Source organism: Squalius cephalus (assembly GCF_949319135.1).
Source record: "Squalius cephalus genome assembly, chromosome: 7".
NCBI lineage: Eukaryota > Metazoa > Chordata > Actinopteri > Cypriniformes > Leuciscidae > Squalius > Squalius cephalus.
The window spans coordinates 26399864-26422248 of NC_137128.1; the positions used below are offsets into that span (position 1 = coordinate 26399864).

At 37.6% G+C, this 22385-nt stretch overlaps 2 protein-coding genes across 2 annotated transcripts; one reads left to right on the forward strand and one right to left on the reverse strand.

Annotated features, from left to right (window-relative positions):
• Positions 1–679: 679 nt before the first annotated feature.
• LOC307161467 (myosin-7-like) lies at positions 680–13956 on the reverse strand. The gene is made up of 39 exons (XM_079876189.1): positions 13542–13956; positions 13388–13440; positions 13071–13278; positions 12446–12589; positions 12193–12349; positions 12055–12082; positions 11650–11755; positions 11463–11555; positions 11310–11373; positions 11015–11113; positions 10806–10909; positions 10576–10714; positions 10352–10470; positions 10124–10273; positions 9842–10012; positions 9435–9744; positions 9165–9235; positions 8881–9086; positions 8663–8786; positions 8438–8574; positions 8070–8325; positions 7737–7979; positions 7475–7651; positions 7211–7356; positions 7030–7120; positions 6550–6939; positions 6249–6375; positions 6045–6163; positions 5746–5942; positions 5273–5456; positions 4709–4874; positions 4468–4592; positions 4083–4391; positions 3798–4001; positions 3418–3714; positions 3218–3322; positions 3023–3118; positions 2788–2922; positions 680–2484 (listed from the first exon to the last, which is right to left on the reverse strand). The coding sequence occupies exons 3-39, from the start codon at positions 13269–13271 to the stop codon at positions 2464–2466; spliced, it is 5811 nt and encodes a 1936-aa protein (XP_079732315.1). The 5' UTR covers positions 13272–13278; positions 13388–13440; positions 13542–13956; the 3' UTR covers positions 680–2463.
• A 1286-nt stretch (positions 13957–15242) lies between these two features.
• Positions 15243–22279, forward strand: fitm1l (fat storage inducing transmembrane protein 1, like). The gene is made up of 3 exons (XM_079875457.1): positions 15243–15366; positions 19932–20564; positions 21255–22279. The coding sequence occupies exons 2-3, from the start codon at positions 20386–20388 to the stop codon at positions 21952–21954; spliced, it is 879 nt and encodes a 292-aa protein (XP_079731583.1). The 5' UTR covers positions 15243–15366; positions 19932–20385; the 3' UTR covers positions 21955–22279.
• Positions 22280–22385: the final 106 nt, after the last annotated feature.

Here is a 22385-nt window from a genome sequence, read left to right on the forward strand (position 1 = left end):
TAAGCATCTTAGTCTGCGGGATTTACCAGGCGGCAAGTGTCGAACAGCACTCATATGAGGGGTCATACCTCAGATTCAGTAAAATTAGATAATGATAATACAATAAAAATGTAAAGAAGAGAGAACTGGAGTTATCTCCTGGGTGGGGAACAATGTTGGTTATTGCCGTACCATCCTTCATTATCATCTACCAGCCAGCAAGTGTCTCCCCCCACAAGACATGTTGTTGACAACCCATTGTTTCTTTGAGGACAAAGATAACCCTGTGAAATTCCTGCTGAGTGGATCTCACTGATTGAGGAGTGAAACCACATCATACTGTGAGCCGGACCTTACTTTATGTCTCTGCCTGGGATCAACTATAGTCTGTCAACTGGCCATTATAGGTGGTTTTCCTCATAAATAAAACCAAGTGACAGGTATACACAGAGACCCATGAATATTTTATGGTATTCTGAAATTCTTGTAATTGTATAGAGTCCTGTACTCATATTAAATCTTTTTTGAGGGTTCACATGTTGGTGTCAGTGTCCTTGGAATGTGTTGCAACTGTGAGTGATGAAAGGGACTCTAATCCATTGGCCTCATGGGTAGACATATTCTTCTTATAGTACAAATATATGCAGACAGAAACATTAAAGGTAAGTATAAAAAGATTTTTTTTTTTTTTTTTTTTTTTACTTACAATAAACTCAGAATTTTTGAAATAATTCCTGTTTTTTGTGTTTCTATAGATGTTTGTCCATTTTAAGATTGTTTGAATAAGATTTTTTTTAGGATTCAATACATACACATAACTGAAAGGTGAGTACCCTTGACAATTACCACACGGGAAGGGTCAACAGATAAACAAGGAGTTAAGTGCCCATGACAAGTGATAATACTGTTCTATTCTGACACCCAGCCAAATCTTTTAAACGATGACTGGCGTCAAAGTGCAAAAGGATGTGAGAAATGCCAAGCCATTGCTAAAGTCTCAGTAAAGATAATGATGACCTTTTTAGTCAGATAAGCAGTTACCATAATGAACATCACTCCGACACACAGGTAACATGCTTTTTGTTCCCACTGGTCATACAATTAGATCACGGCCATTTATAAATGTGTATGCCTACCTATTTACGTGTTTTAATGCGTAATGTTACATAATTAGCCATGTTATCAAGATTTACAAATACATATGCAATTTGTGCATTTAAAATGTTGCGCATTTTACATTTACACATCCCTAAAGATTTATTGCAAGTGTGCCTAATACAACCGTGATAGAGCCGAATATTTGTTTTGCTGCTCTCTCACCTCTCTCTGTGGTGTGTGTCTCACCTACTCATTAATACCTGTGAGAAACCTGCTCTGCGGTGAGTTACATCTAGACAGCATTTAAAGGACCCACTGGACAAAATAAATGACTAATTATTTAAAAATGACTGGATTTGCTAATGAACTGCGACTAATAGAACTGTAAAGAAGTATAATTTTCATAATATATTTGTAGCATTATAGATGTTGTGTTCTTGTTGTACAGCATAATCTCCCTTGAAAGTTCCTATACGGGATTTTTCCTGTGTACATTTTTGTAATATCTGTACATGAAATGCATATAAGTACAAAGATGATCTGGCACATTGAAGTATCAGTGCTGTTGTCTGAGATAATTGACATGTTAAGTACTTCAGAGTAGCTCATTGAGCATGAGCCTTTATCCCTTTTATCCAATCTATTTCAAGAACCAAAGGCTTTGTTATTTCCTTTTCCATTTTAGACATCAGCACTTCCATTACTGATGCTTAAAACCTGATTCCTGAAGTTCTACTCAGTACACTGATGCTCATTGGTTACCTTAAATTCATTTAAAATCATTGTTCAGGCAGTTTGAAAAGCACATTTAAACTCAGTTGTGATTTATTATTTATACTCCCAAGTTAGTTTCACTTGCCACAGGACATGTTCAGCATTAGATAGTTCTGTATAGATAGATAGATAAATACTTTATTCATCCACTAGGGAAATTCAAGAAAGCTTATGGGGGGTATGGGGGGAATACACTTATGGGGGGAAATTCAAGAGAGCGTATGTTTGAGGCAAAGCTAAAAACTACAAAAGATAAGCTGTTATATACACTGAAGGATTACTGTGTATCTTTGATAAACATTCTGAGGGGATACAAATGTTTATTTGCTTTATTGTAAAATGTCAAATTAATAATATGATAAAAGATGTAGATGTTACTTAATTTATATTTTAAACTAAATGCTCTTCTGAGAATTTAATTTTAGAGTAATTGTACAATGTGATATAACTTGGGCCAAATAAAAACAGCACAGTATCCATAAACATATAAGAGAACAAATTAGATGCAGAGTGACTTTATTTCATGTAAGTGAGGAAATAGTGAACAGTGTACAATAGTGTACAGAGAGAAAGGCAAGCAAATAAAGATGATTTCAGAAGATTTCCAGGACTTCACTCTTCATCAAATCCTTTCTGTGAGAGAAGAATGTTGATGAGGGAAAAAAGACTTCATTAGTTATTAAGGAAAGATGTTGTAAAATATTAACAGCCAAAAACATTGATGACTTAACCTGTCCTTAAAGATTTCTGTCCAATCAGATGCTCTCTAGAATGAGATAGTCACTCCCAATTATAAACACCTGGCTAGCAAGTAGCAAATCTGACTGCCTGACTGACATGTTGGCTATTAAAAGAGTGGGATCCAAACTGAAGTTATACAATTTCATGAGCTCTTTAACATTTCAATTAATGATTATTTAATTGTGTCCACTGTACCTTTGGCCCCACATCACGACTTTTGGCACGTAGTTTGTTCACTTGAGATTCAGCAATATCAGCCCTTTCGACTGCTTCATCTAGTTCATGCTGCAGTTTACGGAATTTGCCGAGGTGAGTGTTTGCCTGTTCTTCCTATTACAGGAGGCAAACACAACACTTAAGACATCAGTATACTTTACACAACACCATCCACAAGCGACTAGTTCTGTCTATGAATTTCAAGAGCACTTACAGCTTCCTCTGCAGCTCTTTTGTAAGCTTTGACTTTTAGTTGCAGCTTGTCAACCAAATCCTGAAGACGGGCTATGTTTTTACGGTCCTCTTCAGTCTAGATTCATAATTAAAGATTAATTCTGTGTAAATGATTTATTTTAATCATTATCAAACTTATTCACTTTCCCATGAAATCTACATATTTTAATCCCACCTGATATGTAAGCTCCTTGATGCGGCGTTCATATTTACGGATTCCCTTCACAGATTCACTGCTTCTCTTCTGTTCAGCTTCAACTTCACATTCCAGCTCTCTTACCTAGGAGTGATGCAGTAGACTTACATTAGACATTACTTTATTCATGTCTTCTTAAATGAACAAGAGCCACAAGAACAGCAGATGACTGTAATTACCCTAGCCTCCAGTTTCTGAACTTGTTTCTTGCCTCCCTTCATAGCAATTTGTTCTGCTTCATCCAGACGGTGCTGCAGGTCTTTAATGGTCTGCTCCATGTTCTTCTTCATACGCTCCAGGTGAGAACTTGTATCCTGCTCCTTCTTCAGTTCCTCAGCCATCATGGCAGCATCAGTGATGGCCTTCTTGGCTTTTTCTTCAGCATTCCTGCATTCTTGCACTGCCTCTTCCACCTCACTCTGAAGCTGGGATGCGTCAGCCTCCAGCTTCTTCCTCTGGTTTATGAGGCTGGTGTTCTGTATGAGAAAGTTTCTGATACAGTGATCGTTTGAAATGGAACCATTTAGACAAAAATACAAAAAGACTATTCATGGTTTACCTGAGAATGCAAAAGCTGTACTCTCTCAGTGACATCGAGCAGCTCTTGCTCAGAAAGTTTGCGTCCACGCTCTGTTTGTTCCAGAACAGCCCTAAGCTCCTCCAGTTCGGCCTGAAGCAAAGTATTGCGTCTCTCTACAAGTGCACTGTTCTCCTTCAGATCATCATTGGCTCGAAGAGAGTCATCAAGCTGAAGCTGGGAGTCCTACAAGATTTTCCATTAAGGAAAGCCAAGGTTACTTTTGTAGATAAAGAAAGTGAATTATGAAATGGTAACACTTTTTACCTTCAGATGGGCCTGGACAGACTTGAGTTGTTTTTGAGCCTCAGCTGCCTGTCTGTTAGCCTGGCTCAGCTGGATCTCCATTTCATTTAAATCTCCTTCCATCTTCTTCTTTATCCTGAGAGCCTCATTCCTGCTACGAGTTTCAGACTCCAAAGCACTTTGTAAGGTGTCTATGGTCCTCTGTTGGTTTCTCTTTGACTGCTCCATTTCCTCATCTTTCTCAGTCAGCTTGCGCTCAATGTCAGCTTTTATTTGGTTAAATTCTAGCTGGGCCCTCAGAATTTTACCCTCCTCATGTTCCAGAGAACCCTGTAAAAACAGAATAAGCTTACTCATGTCATCATTGCACTTCTTTCAATTCGTTTTTTTGTGGCCAAGCTCCTACCTCAGCCTCTTCCAGAGCAGATTGTATCTCTGCTTTTTCTTGTTCCAGCTGCTTACGGACCTTCTCCAACTCATGGATTGTCTTCCCGCTCTCGCCAAGCTGTTCGGACAGATCAGAGATCTCCTCTAAAGGAAAAATTACATTATCATTTGGATTATCCATAGAGACTTAAATACAAAAACAAATACATGTAATTTTATGCAAACATGTACAAAGCAGCAGAATTTCGTATAGCAAGAACCTTGCAGGATCTTGTTCTCTCTCTTCAAGGTCTCCAGGTGATCCAAAGATTCCTCATAGGAGTTCTTCAGCTTGAACAGTTCTGTGCTCAAAGATCTTGCCTCCTTCTGAGAGCTCTCCAGTTCACACTGAGACTCCTCATACTTCTGTTTCCATTCAGATAAGACCTGAAAGGAAAAAAAATTGATTAAGTCGATTTTTGATAATGAATGTTGATCTAATAAAAATGTAATAAAATTAATTGAATAATAAATTGGAATGGAGACGGTGGCAAAGGGTGGATTTACAAGAGAAAATTTGCAATCTAAAACAGTTTTATTTGCTTAACATTTTTTGGCCATGCAAGTTCCATACTTCCATTGGTTTTATTTCAGAATTCTGATGATTTTATCATTAATCTAAAGAGTGGAAAATAGGAATAATAAAGAATGAGTATAGGTGTGTCCAAACTTTTGACTGAGTTTTGAGTTTCTGAAATCTCTTTTTCTCTTTCTCTCTATATAAAGGTGAATTCATACAATTATAAATGTTGTCTAAATGTTTTAGTCTCTCGTTTAAATACTACCTTATCAAAGTTTCTTTGTTTCTTGTCTAAAGCTGCAGCAGCAGTGTTGGATCTCTCCACATCCACCATCAAATCTTCGATTTCATTCTGGAGTCTGTGTTTAGTCTTTTCAAGGGAAGAGCATTTAGCATTAACTGCCTCCACTGCCTCCTCGGCCTCCTGCAAACGCTGTGCCAGTTTCTTCCTGCATGGAATTAAAAGTAATTAGTAATTAAAAGAACAGTCTTCCCTGCTGAACCATCCAGCATCGCTGGTTACCAGCATAAGGTAGTTTTTTCATGCTGGATTTTTCAGCAGGGTTTTGAAAAGTGGAACTCACAAAAACCTGGCAGAACAGAGAAAATGTCATGTCAAATCTAAATGTTTTAGAGATCAATACAAGAAACACAAGCAGTCATTGCTGGGTCCTTTTGAATGTTTCCCAATATCATGTACATTTATGTACTTTGAGTTATAAAGGTTTCATATCTTACTTGGCTTCTTCCAGCTCCTCAGTCCTCTGAATGGCATCAGTTTCATACTTGGTTCTCCACTGAGCCACCTCAGAATTAGCTTTAGACATGCTTCGCTGTAGCTCTGCTTTGGCTTCCTGCTCCTCCTCATACTGCTCTCTGAGCAGATCTGTGTCATGACGGGAGGACTGTACAGCATGGGCGAGAGCATTCTTCGCCTAGAAAAATATTTGTTTGATCACTTTGTTATAGAAGATTACAAATTACTTGAAGTACAAGCGGTAGTGGAAATATAAGGGAAGTGGACAAGTGTATGTTACCTTCATTTCTTCATCTAACTGCCTTTTCAGGTCCTCCATTTGTTGACTAAAGGAGTTCTTACCCCTTGTCAGCTGAGAGATTAATGATTCCTTTTCTTCTAACTGTCTAGCAAATTCATCTGTTTTGAAAGAAACGGCAAATAAACTGTTGTTGTCTTATAAAATCATCACCATTTTATAGTCAAGACAAGACTGCTGATTTACCATTTTCTGCCTGAAGCTTTGCCTTCTGAGTTGTAAAGTCATTTAGGGCCCTTTGAGTGTCTTCATACCTGTTACGGAATTCATTCAGTTGATCTTCCAGAGTTCGGTTCAGTTTCTCCATATTAGTCTATTTTGAGTAAATATTGTATTAACATAGACATTCTCCAGAAGTAAAAACAAAACAAACAGATAATTAAATATCTTTATTCTAAGGTCAAATTTGGAATATTTATGAATATTTATGAATAAATATAATCATTCCATCTTCCCAAAAAAAAAGGAAAAAAATCAGCCAATTCACCTTGGACTTGACAATATGCTCCATGCTGGAGGCCACATCATCCAGCTCCAGCCTGAGTTCACTTTTCTCCTTTTCCAGTTTCTGCTTGACTCTCTGCAAATTGTCGATCTGCTCTCCAAGTTCAGCCACACTGTCAGCCTGTTTCTTTCTCAGTGTGGCGGCAGTGGCCTCGTGCTGCAGAGTAGCCTCTTCAAGGTCTCTGCGAAGTTTCTGAAACTCTGCCTCTCGTTTCTTATTCATCTCAATCTGAGCAGATGTAGCTCCTCCAGCCTCCTCCAGTCTCTCACTGATCTCTTCCAGCTCTCTGGCTAAATCTGCTCTCTGTTTCTCCACCTTGGCTCTGGCAGCTCTTTCTGCCTCAAGCTCTTCCTCCAGCTCCTCAACTCGAGCCTAGTATAAAGAGAAGTAGAGTTTTTCCCTTCAAAATGCATATTACAATGATCTACAGAACCGATCATTAAGTAATGTATTATAAAGTACCTGCAGCTCCTTGAGTTTCTTTTGTAGTTGGATAATTATATTTTGTTCATCATCAATTTTACTGTTGAGCTGACTGATTTCAAAGTCTTTTCTGAAAATGAAATTATGGAATTTATTTTATTATGATGTTCAAACATTCAAAACAACAATAATACACTAATAATAAAATAGTTTGTCTTACTTCTTCAGTCTTTCTTCCATTTGCTGCTTGTCATTCTCCAGGTCCATTAAACTTTCCTGGGTTAACTTCAAATCTCCTTCAAGTTTCCTCTTAGCTCTTTCTAGATCCATTCGGATTTTCTTTTCTTGCTCTAGAGATCCTTCAAGCTAACGGATTTAACAAATTAAATTCTTAATGTGCTGCACCAACATTCTTGTTTCTTCACAAAACAACAACAACAACAAAGTATCTACACATCACGTACAAGGAGCTTGGCTTACTTACATCATCCACCTGCTGCTCCAGCTTTGCTTTTGCCTTAGTGAGGGTGTTGACTTTGTCCTCCTCACTTTGCAAGTCATCCAGTGTCTGCTGATGAGCTTCCATCAGGGCTTTTTTCTCTTTTGTCAGCTTGGCAATAATATCATCTAAAGCTGCCATTTCTTCTGTCAGGTTCTTCACCTGTGTGTATAAAGCTAATATTAATTAAACACTTTATTAGAGATGGACATTTCCTTTTTACAGTTAATTACAGTTTGTATGCAACCTTGTTCTCAGTAGCATGCTTTTCTTTCTCCACTTTAGCCAGAGTCAGCTCCAGGTCATCAATATCTTTCTTCAGCTCAGAGCACTCATCCTCCAGCTTTCTCTTCTTAGCTGTCAGCTCTGCGTTCATCTCCTCCTCATCCTCAAGCCGCTCTGTGAGCTCTTTGGTTTTAGCCTCCATCTGAATCTTGTTTTTGATCAGACCTTCACACCTCTCTTCAGCATCACAGAGATTATCTTGTTCCTGTTTGCATTGAAAATATTACAAAGATTCATGCATAAAATTACATACTGTTTATTCCAGTCTTTTATTTATGAAATTTGACGAACTTACCGCCTGAACTTGAAGTTGAAGGTCATTCTTTTCTTGAAGAAGAGTCACCATTTTTTCCTCAAGTTCTTTTTTACGAGCCTCAGACTTTGCATAAGCTTCCTTGAGCTTCAAGAACTCCTCTTTCATATTGGCCATTTCCTTCTCTGCTTCAGCAGATCTCAGCAATGGTTTAATTTTAAAGAAGAGTTTCATCCAGGGCCAATTCTTGACACACATGAATGCACGTACGTTCCACTGAATCACAAGCAGGGCATCCCTTTTTTTTTGGCAGAGAATGCATAAAAAATACATTCAAACACCATTTAAAATTCAACTGCAAATATAAACACACATCGCTAGTTTAATATAATCTATGAGATAAGCATTACCTGCGTTCTACCATCTTTTGGTACTCAGCCCTTGAGAGAAGACCACGAGACCTTGCTTGAATCCCAGTGATTATTTTTGATAGACGCTCATCTCTCATCTCCTCCAGTTGGCCAAGAAGACCAGCCTTAAAAAATACCTGATGTAATAGCAGACATTAAGTTATCACAATCTTTTCCTTTTACAGCATTTCACATATTCCTAGTAGGTAGTGTTACATGACTTACCTTAGTGTGCCCAAACCTGTACTGCTGGTGGTCGATATCCAGAGAACTCAACAGTTTCTCTGCTCCTTTCTTGCTGTCTATGAACTGTCCCTCAGGGATAGATGCAGGGTTTAAGATGCGATATCTGCAGAATCACAGAAGAAAGTATTTAAAAATTCAAACAAGCAGGTGTTGCAGTTAATTCTAGTAATATTTTTCCTTCCCTGAACTCATGGTACCTCTGTTTAAAGTCCCCATAGAGGATTCTGTTGGGGAAGCCCTTCCTGCAAATCCTAATGCCTTCTAGTACACCGTTACAGCGTAGCTGGTGCATGACCAAAGGGTTCTCCATCGCACCAGGAGTCTTTGTCTCATTGGGGATGATGCACCGTACAAAATGAGGATGTGTTGATCTCAGGTTTGTCATTAGCTTGTTAAGATTCTCCTGTTAGGAATCACTTGTTAGCCAATTTTGAATAGGATAGAACAAATAGTTTTTTGGTATTGACAGGCATTGGCATACCCTGTGAAGTGCAGACACTGTCTGGAATGATGACCCTTTCTTCTTCTTTTCTTTTTTACCACTTGCACTTTCTGCTCGAAAAAATATAATTCAAAAGTTTGAGTTTTTGTAATTTATGAGTTATTCATAAATGTTTAATGATGGAGCTAAAATACCATGCAATTTCCTTTATACAGTGTGGACACTATTGATTTATAGCTTGATTTTACTTAAAGTAGACGGTTCTTCAAATTGATAATGTCATTTTTTTTAAATACATTACAAGCTCACCTGAATCTACACTTGCATAGTTGGCAAACAATAAAGCCAACAACTTCAGTGAAGATTTCTGGTACAACCCAACCACGGTTTCATTGAGGGGGTCCTTATTCTTTACCAGCCAGTTGTTGATGTTGTAATCCACTGTACCAGCATAGTGAACCAGGGCAAAGTGAGACTCTGGCTTGCCCTTCATAAGCCTGGGTTTCTGGAAGTTATTTGATTTCCCAAGGTGGTTGTCATAAAGCTTTGCTTTAAAGGTTGTATCACTGGCTTTGGGAAACATGCATTCCTCTTCAAGGATCGACATGATGCCCATAGGCTGAAGGAATCAGGAATATGGAGAAATGCTAATGTCAAAGAAACACATATATTCTTGCTGTAATTAAAACTTGTTGTAGTAATTATTGGCGACTCACTTTCTCAATGAGATCGATGCAGGCCTGTAAGTCCATGCCGAAGTCAATGAACTCCCATTCAATCCCTTCTTTCTTGTACTCCTCTTGTTCCAGCACAAACATGTGGTGGTTGAAGAACTGTTGCAGTTTCTCATTGGTAAAGTTGATGCAGAGTTGCTCAAAGGTGTTGAACTGTACATGCATTTGTAATAGCATATAGTTGCAGTAAGGGTTTTATATGGAAAAAATATAGAAATTTGAAATGCTGAGGTGTAATTTGTGTGTTAAGCATTCAGTACTCACATCAAAGATTTCAAAGCCAGCAATATCCAACACTCCAATGAAGTACTGGCGAGGCTGCTTTGTCTCCAGAGACTGGTTGATTCTCACCACCATCCAGAGGAACATTTTCTCATACACTGATTTTGATAAGGCACCAATAGCAGAGTTCACCTGAAATAACCAGCGCATAAAAGTTTTGTTTTACTTTTCGTTCTCTCATTGTTGTCAGCTTGGATTAAGACTACTTACTTGCTGGACACTTTGTCCCTTGGTGACCCACTCATTTCCAACTTTGACCCTTGGGTGGCATAGACCCTTAATAAGGTCAGCAGAATTTAGACCCATTAGATATGCTGCTTTATCTGCATCTGGAAATCAAGATTCATTACATAAAGCATGACTGAAATAAAGAAATTCACAGAGGTGATGACATTTGAATTTGCTGCATTTTGATGTCAGGTTTGATTCCTTGCCTTCAGTTCCATCTGATTCTGCTTGTTCCTCTCGCTGCTTTTGCTTGAACTTCATGTTGCCGAAGTGCATAATGGCTCCAGTCAGCTTGTACACAGAGTTCTTTTCTTCTTGTGTGAAGCCCAATACATCAAAGGCACTCTGTGAAAGTAGAATGCTTGGATGTAAGTTGAATGTTATGTGGCCAAAGATCATTATGGTTTTTATCCAGCTTTAATGGCAAGAAACTTACATCGGTGGCCATTAACTCCTCAGCATCATCAATAGAAGCAACTGTGGTCTCTCCCTGAGAGATGAATGCGTAGTCATATGGGTTTGCTGTCACTAGCATCATCTCTGTTTATACAGTTTAAATAGAAGAGAGAGAGCACAAGATTATATTCAAGTTTATCTAGGTTTTGTATTATTTATTGAGTATCTGAAGTTACTTTATTTGCTCACCAAGGAGCTCAGGTTTTTTGTTGGATAAGATTTGATAGAAGATGTGATAGTCTCTCTCAGCCTTTAACTGAAAGACCACACGAGACTTCTCCAGGAGATCTAGACAAATAGAAAGAACAGTTTTATAATGTACAAGTAGTCCACTACAGGGATCATTTTGACAAAATTGTCATCTGTACACAAAAAAAGCAAAGGAATTTTCCATTTTAGTATATCATTATCAGGTAAACTTACACTAGAATGAAATGAAATGTAAAATGAATGAAATGTTTGCAAAAAGAAAGCAATGACATACATGTTTCAATGTCAGCAGATGCCAGTTTCCCCCTTGTATCAAAGTGAATTCGAATAAATTTTCCCTACAGAAAAATGTTGAACAGCCTCCTTACACCATGTTGCATAAAATTGAATATGCTCTGCAATTTTTATTTAGTACACGTTCACTTACAAATCTTGAGGAGTTGTCATTTCTGATGGTCTTAGCATTACCAAAGGCCTCCAATGCAGGGTTAGCCTGGATAATTTGATCCTCCAGGGTTCCCTAAATAAGGAGATCAAAAACCCAGAAGAAGGTAAAAACATATTTAAAACATTAGGCATCAAAATCTATATTTGTCCCGTTCTTAAAATAGCACCTTGTTCTGAGCAGCCAAGTCCTTCTTCCCTCCACTTGCTGCAATGCTGGCAAAGTACTGAATTACTCTTTTAGTGTTCACAGTTTTCCCAGCACCGGACTCTCCACTAGGATCATAAATAAACAAAGTTAGATATATTACTTATGTAATAGTTTTAGAGTATAGAATTGTATGGACAAGAGCTGCATGGATGTTCTACAAGATATCTTTGTGGAAGAAGTCATTTGACTTTCATCAACATGTAGATGTGTAAATGACAGAATTAAAATTTTTGGGTGAACTATCCATTTAATGCATTGCCAGAAGATTACTGTAGCTAAGTTAGCAGAAATACAGAAGACTTCTCTGTACTGTAACAGAAGTTAAGTGGCAATATAGTGACATGCGGTGTGCTTTGTCACTTACGTGATAAGAATGGACTGGTTTTCTCGGTCTGTTCAAGGACAGAATAACAAATATCCATTTTTGTTTTGTTTTATTTGTTGGTGCTGATTTCATTATCTGTACATTTTTTGTTTTGTTGGTTATTTTTGTGAGTATTACCTGACAGCATGTACTGGTAGGCATTATCAGAGATGGAATAGATGTGGGGAGGAGCTTCACTCCTCTTCTTCCCTCTATAGGCTGTAACCACCTCCTGATTGTACACTGGCAGCCACTTGTAAGGGTTGACAGTGACACAGAACAGCCCTGAGTAGGTCTGTAGAACAGAAGTATAAATGTAGAAATAAATGTATACTTAAAAAAGTATAAATGTTTGGTTTCAGAGAAGCAGCTGAGACTCCTGTATACTCACATAAATCATCCATGCTGCATAGCGCTCTTTGAGGTTAAACAGCACGGCAGGCTCATGGAGAAAAGTCAGCATTGCCATGTCTTCAATTTTATCAAATTTGGGGGGATTCTGTTGCATAATGTCACTCTCTTTGACAGTGACAGTCTGTACAAATAAAGGATAAAGTTTAGAGCAGGGTTCTCCAACCGAAAAGCCCAGGGGAACTGTAGGAGGACAACAGGAGGACAACTGGAAACATCAATGCCAAATTAAATTGAATAAAAATGTTTAATTTTTAAAACACAATTTTTTATAAAATTAAAACATGAACCCTTAGAGGGTTCAGCTAACAACAATGCTTGTCAAAAATGTTACAATGTTCAGCATAAATTATTTGAGTATACTGTTCATCTGTTCAATGCATTGTTCATTATGTAGCCTATGAGACTTTGAGAAATGAAGCCTCCTTAAAAAATGCCACCATATGTTATATGTTTTAGAATGTATGTGTGTGTAAAAGAAGTTCATCCCAGTAATAAGTTTGGATGATACTAAAATATCAAAATCACATAGTGGCTGATCAAATATTCACAAAAGCCTCATAAAAGGTCATAAAAGATGGAAATCATGTTCTTTTTGCACTGACCTTCCCTCCCTGTGTCTCCACAGTGACTTTGCCACCCTCTCGACTCGTGATGGTGGCTTTAACAAACTCCTCCACTGGATCCGGCACAAAGCATTCCTTCTTTAAGTCGAATAGTTTTGTTTGCGCCTCTAGACGCTCCCTGTCAGACTTCCGCAGGAAAGAGGCAGCAGGCCCAAAAACTGACATTTCAGCATCACCCATAGTTAACCTTAAATTATAAAAAAAACGAAGGACTTGTGAACTAGAAAGAAGAACTAATGCAGTTTAAGTGATTTTCAGTGCAATTGTCCAGTGCTTGCATCGTAGCATAAATTTACCTATTAGGTTAATGACCGACAGCAGATGCAGATGGAGGCTCCAGGTGTTCTTCCTAAAATACAGAGAAAAATATACACATGAAGTATATGTAGTGATAAATATAACACAAAAGCAGTACAGCAATAGCACAACACACAGTCATAAAGAACGTACACACGAAAAACCACACAGGGTCCCGGTCCGGTGGACAGTATGCTGAGATTCAGCACAATAGCAGAGATGGGATTTATAACCTCGATTGCACTAACCCTATAAGGCCAAGGACATCTGACCTGTGAGCCCCCCTCCTGACGTAAGCACATCAAACACACTAAAACAAGCCAATCTTTTGGTGCCCTGGCACTTAGAGGTGCTCCATTGTAAGCGTTCAGGCTGATGGCCAGGAATGCTGAATATCTTTTGTGTGAGTCACAGGAATACATATTCTCCATCTCTGATTCTTTGGCCCTTCACCTATCACTCACACATTGATTTTATCTAGGCCCCTCTCTTATCTGTAGTTTTGTTACGGTCCAGGACACTGTGTTTCAAAGGTGTGGGCGTCTGGCCTTTCCTCAGGGCAGCGTCCACTATGCTGATACTGTGGTTAAATCAAGCCAAGTGCAGTTTCCATCCCTCCCCTCTTGTGCCCCACCCTGTCAGCTGAGCTGAACAGGCCCAGCATCGGCTTTAGAGAACACAAGGTCATATGGACTGTTGCTCCCAGCACACGCCAAACTATACATGATCACATTTACTGCTCGATATACAGTTTACTGTGGCTAAAGCCATAATTTGCCAAATTACTTCTCTTTTTATGGTACTACACTGCAGTCTTGGGCAAAATTCTGAATCTAAGAACTGGCTCCCTTTTGTCTTACATCTTACACACAGGAAGTTAAATTAGAATGACAGGAACTTACTAAATTCAAAGAATTTAAAGAAATTCAACACAGGTAATACATTCTGGGAAATTAGATGTTCTTCCATACTGAAGTTAAAGGGATAGTCCACCAAAAACATATAATTCTGTCGTCATTTACTCACCCTCACAATCATGTTAAGCTGTTTTCAGCATGTATAATCATAAGAAATGTTTCTTGAGCAGCAAATCAGCATATTTGAATGATTTCTGAAGGATCATGTGACACTTAAGACTGGAGTAATAATGCTAAAAATTCAGCTTTGCCATCACAGGAATAAATTACACTTTAAAATATGTGACCATGGATCACAAAACCAGTCACAAGTCGCACGGGTATATTTGTGGCAATAGCTAACAATACATTGCATGGGTCAAAATTATCTTATATTATATTTTATAATATTTTTTATAATTATATTATTTTTCTTTTATGCCAAAAATCATTAGGATATTAACTAAAGATTATGTTCCATGAAGATATTTTTGAAAATTTCCTACTGTAAATATATAAAACATTTAGTTTTTTTATTGTAATAATATTTCACAATATTCATGTTTTACTGTATTTTTATAAGTTATATTATTAAATAAATGAGGCACTGGGGACTTTAAAGCATAAAAAACAATTACCCCAAACTTTTTAATAATTTTCTTTAAGAAAGTCTGCAAAAGACTTCAACATTACAAAATCCAGCATCCTAAATGTTGCCCTTGCATTGTTTTGTATTGAAACTGACAAAGATGTGAATTTAGAAATAGAAAAGCTTCATAAGAGGCCATAGTATATGGTGTCCTGTGATATGGTGGCGGGCAGGGGTGCTGATGGTTCTTGTTAGGGGAGATTATCAGGGGACGTCACTAATGCAGCAGATTCCCAGCCAACTCGAAGTGTTCATCAGAGAGACCTTTCAACACCATGTCATGTTCCTGTCACTGCAGAACAGTGGTAAAGACATTTATTATGGCTAAACTCATATTAACACACTGTGGGTTGGATCTGTCACTTGAGGGATTTATTTTACACACAGTTATTGTGCCAATACTGGACATCCATCTGAACTGACTCTTAAGCAGGTACTGTTTTAGTATTCATCTTTAAATGATAAAAAAAAATGGCTAACACTTTTCAATAAGGTTAAGGCGGTATAAAGAACTAACAATGATAATTTTGTTGTAGCATTTATGGATCTCGGTTAAAATTAATCTATGAAAATACTTTTCTAAATCACAAATTATAATGTTTTATAATTTATAAGTAATTTTATAAATGCACTATCAATTATTGTTACTGTGCATACAACATATACAACTTTAAATGTTATACATTTATTAGTAGGCCTATATGTGGTAATTAACATTAAACAATAATTATTATAATTATGTATGATATTTAATAAGAAACTATAAAACGTATTAATGCTTTAAAAGTAATGTGTATTATTACTTCATGTTAATCTATACTACCTTAGGTTTTACCAAACCGAGATGGAAAAAAAATGAACTTGCATCAGGCCTGTACCTGTGTTTTATTAAAAGGAATCACAACATAGGCACCCTCATCATTCCAGCTTCAACAAGAGATAAAAGCAGTTATTGAAAGGTTTCTGACAGCATTAAGCAGAGGATAACTAGGTGCTAGATGTAACCATACATCTAGTGGCTATTAGCCATAGGATCATTCCTGAGAGGTCTCACAGTCACACCATTCCCTGAACAGCACACATTCACAATAGACAACTTATGGCTGTTAAACAGTCCTAATGTTCCAAACAAAAAGTAACAGGATAACAGGTTGTCATAACAATGTCGACCCTCCATTTAATAAACAGGATGTCTGAAAGCACAGAGAGCAGCGCTTGAATAGTGTGAATGTCTTTTATTAGCACTTTGTCTGTTGAATTCTTAATAAAGATCTACATCAAGTTCTTTTAATAAAACGTGGCATATGAGATCAAGAGATTTTAGCATGTATCTTTACAACGTAACAATATTAAATAAATACTAAAATACAGTATAGACAGATATACTAATAGAAATGACCTTAGCACAACCCCAAATTCATTCAACTTTGATTCAGGATTGCCAATACTATTTTCAATAAAGCAAATGAAAATATTCATGTTTAATGGCATTCTCTCATCTTGAATGTTCAGTATTTGAGACAATGCCTTTAAGTGTCTCGTGACTGATTGTATGATGCTGGGCGTCATGCGTGTCAGTCCGTCTGTATGAACTGTATGGATTTAGCAGTTATTCCAGCCCAGCGGCGGGACGAAGCACACCCAGACATGCAGCTGCCCTGGATGCCAATCAAAGCTTTAGCAGAGGATTAATGGGAAGAGCCAAGGATGACTGTGCTCTTCAGTCAAGAGAACAGACAGCATACTTTATCTGGGTATCATAAGAACCTATTAAAAGGTTAAATGTAGTAATGAAGCAAAATGGTCACCAATAGTCCCGTTAATAATTTAAGCCTTTAAACATAAAAAGCAACAGTAAAAGTGATCAACAGTTACAGTGGATAATTTACTATGAAAACAGGCCAGGAATAGTAGATCTATTACCATGCTTATGCAAATTTGCATGCACTGATTATAAAAAAAGGTTTACAGGCCAAGAATATGATACAAGAATAAAGGTGAAATACATTTTTAATGTGTTTGTAAATGGTATTTTATGAGCATTAGAATGTGTGATGGGTTTCATATACTGTTTCATATACTGTGTAACTGCAGGATGTTTTAAAGAACCTATTGTGTGGCTATTTAAAGCATAAGGGCAGCTGATAAACCGCAGACATGCTGTTCATTCTATGAGAATGACAGAGTGACTCCAGCCATTCTCAAGAGCCCATTTTAAATGTGTCATATTTTAAGAGTCGGTGAACGCCTGGGACATCAGTAAGTAATATTCGTGTATTGTATTTTTTAGCAAATCCTGATCTGTATTTTCAGTTTACACAATGAAATAGCGATTATTGTTAAGATTCATTATATGGCTCACTTTTATGTATTCTGGTGTAACCCAAAAGAACATTACATGCAGTTAAATATGATACATTAATTTGAATGATTAAATGAAGTATACTAGCACATTCTTACTGTATAAAAAAACACAGGGATGAGCATCTGTATGTGCATAAGGTGCATAAGGCTTGTACCTGTAAGGATTACTTTAGATGAGATGAAGAACATATAAATCAAGAACAATTTATTTGAGAGAGTATCTCAAAAGGCCATGTAGACCATCTAAATAAATACAGGATTCATAGATTTATAAACTCCATTAATAATGGTCTGACATTAGCAGCTTGACAATACACAAGCTGTTGAGTGTAAATCTTTAATATTAATGCATTGTATTCAGTATTAATAGGCATAATCTTTTGTGTGTGAGTGTGTGTGTGTGTGTGTGTGTGTGTGTGTGTGTGTGTGTGTGTGTGTGTGTGTGTGTGTGTGTGTGTGTGTGAACAATTGTTTTTATTGAGCAGTCAGTTCAATATAAGATAAAATATACAACATATTAAAATGTAACCCATTCCCCCACCCACCCACCCACCAACTAGGTAGACTTATACTGTGCTAAGGAATTGTAAGACATTGCTGTGGAAAAGGTAAAAAATAAAAATAGGCATAATCTTATGATTTTATGTTTACTTACCAACCATAAATTTTAAATATTATCTAAATAATTCAGTATCCTATATTGACAAGAAAACATTTGTCATTTGTTGCCCTCTGGCCCATCATTCAGGCATTAATAATAATAATAATAATAATAATAATAATAATAATAACTCTTAATTTAAAAGATATTCTGACTTTATACAGCGCAACTTCAAATTTGACTTGAATCCTGTGAAACCTCAATTCAAGGACCAGGGGGCGTCATTGCATAAGATACCGTAATCGAGTAAGCTCATCGGTTGAAGAAGAGAGAGGGTTTTTAAACTCCTTTAAAGCGCCTCCTTCTGGTAAACAGTTCTATCCAATGAGCACAAGCTGAAAACTAGTAGCAAATAGTTATACAAAAACATACACATGTATATAAAAAAATCTAAAATTATATATATATATATTATATATATATATATATAGCCATATATATATATGGCTATACTATACATACATACACACACACACTAAATTTATTTTTGTTTTTGAAAATGTAAAAAATGCAGAAAGTTTTCTGTGAGGGTTGTGTTTACAGTTTGACATCATGTATGGAAAGTCCCCATAAGACATGGAAATCCTGTCTGTCTGTCTGTCTGTGTGTGTGTGTGTGTGTGTGTGTGTGTGTGTGTGTGTGTGTGTGTGTGTGTGTGTGTGTGTGTGTGTGTGTGTGTGTGTGTGTGTGTGTGTGTGTGTGTGTGTGTGTGTGTGTGTGTGTGTGTGTGTGTGTGTGTGTGTGTGTGTGTGTGTGTGTGATGTGATGAGATGAGATGAAACATTCCTGGCTTGAATATAGACTCAAGTAGCACATATTTAATTTTTGACAGGAATGAAAATGAGGCTATGACAGATGAACAGTTTGTTAAATGGATTGTTATTTAACAGCATGCCCATTGTTCAGCTGATGAAAAAAAATCAGTACACAGAAACTCCATTAAACAGTTTTGTTGTGTTTTGTTAAATGTTGTGATTTGGTCAAATTTACATGTGATCTAGGACCTATCCCTCACAGCCTTGTTTTCATTTGTGTAAAATTCAATATGACATCTACCCATAAGGTCTATAACTTGCTTTCCTTCTAATAGAAGGTTCCATTCACAATCTTCATCTAAACATGAGCTAAACTACTACATAGCATATAAAATCCTTTATATTGTGGAAATATGGACGTGTCTTCAATTTCATAAGAAGAACAGTAGGAGAGGAATACATTTATTTATAGGAATACTTCACCAGTGTGTACACACTGCATGCTCTTAAACACATACAAAACACACTACATTTTTCTTAATATGGAGCTACTTCAAGAAAGCAGAGAGAGAGAGCAGACGGGTGTTTGAAAGAGGCAGAGAAGATAATGCAGCTGGTGCAGACAGTGGAGGCCATAAAGGGACTCAGTGATTGACAGAGACAGGCAGCACCAACAGCTGAATCTAAGAATGGAGAAAGCAGCAGAGAGGGATGAAGAAACAGTACAAAGGTTAGAGCTAAATATGGCTGAATTGAAAAGCACCCCAGTAACTGTACACAGCATTTACTGACATTTATACAGCAGTGAACCACTGACATTTTAAGAGCACTGCTTTAAACTCATCCACCGAAAAAGAGCACTAAAATGTGTTACCGAGATGTTTAAGGTTTAGATTCACATTTGCTGTTGTGAACACTTATTCACATTTGTCATTTTTGTCAAGTTTTTTGAGCAACAATCATTTAGTCCACTAACGACAATACAGTTACAGAGCATTCTCACACAGAACCGTCTAATTGCAACATGACACCCGCCAACACGAACGTGTAGAAGGCGACAACATTTCTTTTTCTGTTCTGAGGGGGTGGGGAGTGAGTGGGCCATGTGAAAGGTGCAAGAGACCCTCTTAGAGCAGTTGTGCTGCTAGAGAAATGAAAGAGGCCAACGGATTCAAAGAACTCGGAAATCAGGAATGAACTGGATTTTCTTTCTCTTAGATGCAAGGCGTAAACGGAAGTTGTTGGCTGCAAGAACATGAAGGGGGAGTGCTTCCAGAAAGATAAAGATCAGAAGAGAGACAGGCCATGAAAATCACCTGAAGGTTAGAGGACACCAAGTATAAGAAGAGGAAACTACTAAAGTAGCACATGCCATTTTTATACCGGGTTTAAATGCATCAATATATGTGACTAAAACATATATTGCTAGAAAAGTGATTCCAGTGAATGAGAACATCCTATTGCAAACAGTCAATTGGAAAAGACATTCGAATGTATCATTAGACATGCTTACTGTTTCATAACGTACATAAATTCATTGTGTATTTTACAACTCTGACACAATGCAGCTGTCACTGAGGAAGTTTTTGTAGGATTCTGAGAGAAACTGGACTCTAACAACAACCAATCCATATTAACTGCAATTTGCTGGTGTGGTTAAGGAAAAATACAAATGTTTCTAAACTCTATCCTTGTGGTCATTACTGACCTGGCAGCTGGACTTCTCGGCAACACATCTTTTCGACGTCATTTTCATTTGTTGCTTTCAGCATTGCTTTTGTTTGGGCCCCTCCTGAGTCTATGGGTTTCCCATTATAGTGTGTTTGCAAAGAGGACTCACTTTCTCTACAGGTAAGCAGCACAAACACAGATATGTGCAAATGAATGTCTTTAAAATTCAATAATTCAATTAAGCAATACCACACTAGCAAGCACGCTGGTGTTCTGCGGCCTCGTGCCAATCACAACAGCATGATTGCGCGTGTGACATTGCTTCAACACAACAGTTCAATAAACAAGAAGTTAATATTGAGTAACTTACATTTTTGAACCTATTTGCCTATTCTTTTTGTATATTTTTGCACTGCACATGAAAATACTTCCAAAAGAATCAAAAGAAAAATTAAACAAAAATTGATTCAATGACTCACTCATAAAGACAGCTAAAGCCGTATATGCATGTTTCCCTACTGTTCAGTAGGCGAAAACAGTATGAGTAGATACTTATTTTACTAGTGACTTCGCAACCTTTAAAAAGTGTTCTGTATAGTATGAATCAGGGACATTTCTAACTAGAGCCACAGGCCTCCATTAAAAAAAGTGTACCTATAATTTGAGGCTCTTTTTCGATATTGTTATGGAAATACAGTGTATGTATATATATATATATATATGGTCTTTTCCTGAAGTCGTTCACAAGCTGCACATGCAATAAAGAATATCACTGAAAATTGCATTTTTAAATGAGTGAAAACTAAATATAGAATGCAAGACTGTGCTCAATATTAATAGAGTAATATGTCATTCACCATTCATTTGTAGGGTTTTCCTGCGCTCAGGCTGGGGCTGGACCTGCATCTTTGTTGGCTCTTTTGTCTTTGTCCTCTCTTTCTCAGTTCGTCGCTCACTCACACTTTCCCTGCGACACCTTTCTCGGCTAGCTGTGGCAGGTGGATTGTGGCTGGGCTTCCGCAAACTGCTTTGTCTATTGGAGAATGCCACCGGGAGCTGTTATGAACCCCTCAGCTCCAGTCGTGATCTGGCTTCAGGGACCAATGGAGATGGCCAACCTTTATTGCTTTTACGGGAAGGTGAAACAAAGGAGGCCTGTGTCCGCTCTGGCATGTTGTGGCGTGGCTATGAAGTATCTGAAGATGCCCTCCTGCTGTGTTTGTGCTGCCTGCTTCTAGCTGAAGAGACTGCAGTATTTGGGCCATACCTTTGCCTGGGTGGACCCTCTGAAGCCCCGCTGCGCATCCTCTTCCTGTTCTGTGTCCTTCTGTTGAGTCTCTGGGTGTTCCTGCTGCTCTGTCTGCTGGCTTATTTCCCAGAGTTTCCTACTCAGCTTCTGGGAGGCGCTCTGGGTTGTTTGAGCTGGAGAGCATTGTATCAGGGCTGGTACCGACTTGGACCTAGTTGGTACTGCCCCGGGAGGCCAGGGGTTGGACTTTTGTCAATACAGAGCAAACAGGATGAGACAACTGAGACACTGTGTGAAACTAATGATAAAGACATCAACTAGAGAAGGCTTGAGGAATTAAAGCTTGGCTGAATTTGAACTAATTATATAATGCTTTATTACACCAGTGAAACCTAAAGAGTATTCACCCAAATCTGTCAATGCAAAATTAATGTATATTTGATCAAATTGCTGGTATTTATATAATTCATTCATGCTGATTATATTCTCACTCAGGCCCTGACAATGAAAAAATGGAATCACAGGTGGGGTTCGAGAAGGTACAGGGGTAGTTCAGTCCAAAATAAAAAGTAATCATTTACTCCGAGTTCCAAACCTGTATGAATTTGTTTTGTTTTTTTGGTTTGACTTCCAAATTGTCTGTTATTGACTGTTTGAACCTCTGTGGCCAACAAAATATCTTTTGCATTCAAAGAAAAAACCTTTCAAACACATTTGGAACCTAATACAGTACTAACTTCACAGAGAAAATT

Excerpts from the sequence above, each read along its gene's own strand:
- fitm1l (XM_079875457.1), top strand. The coding sequence starts at position 20,386 with ATGTTTCTAAACTCTATCCTTGTGGTCATTACTGACCTGGCAGCTGGA. Across the intron at positions 20,565-21,254 it reads AGGACTCACTTTCTCTACAG|GGTTTTCCTGCGCTCAGGCT; the intron begins GTAAGCAGCACA and ends ATTCATTTGTAG.
- LOC307161467 (XM_079876189.1), bottom strand. The coding sequence starts at position 13,271 with ATGGGTGATGCTGAAATGTCAGTTTTTGGGCCTGCTGCCTCTTTCCTG. Across the intron at positions 12,590-13,070 it reads TGGAGACACAGGGAGGGAAG|ACTGTCACTGTCAAAGAGAG; the intron begins GTCAGTGCAAAA and ends TTATTTGTACAG. Across the intron at positions 9,087-9,164 it reads CAGTGTCTGCACTTCACAGG|GAGAATCTTAACAAGCTAAT; the intron begins GTATGCCAATGC and ends GATTCCTAACAG.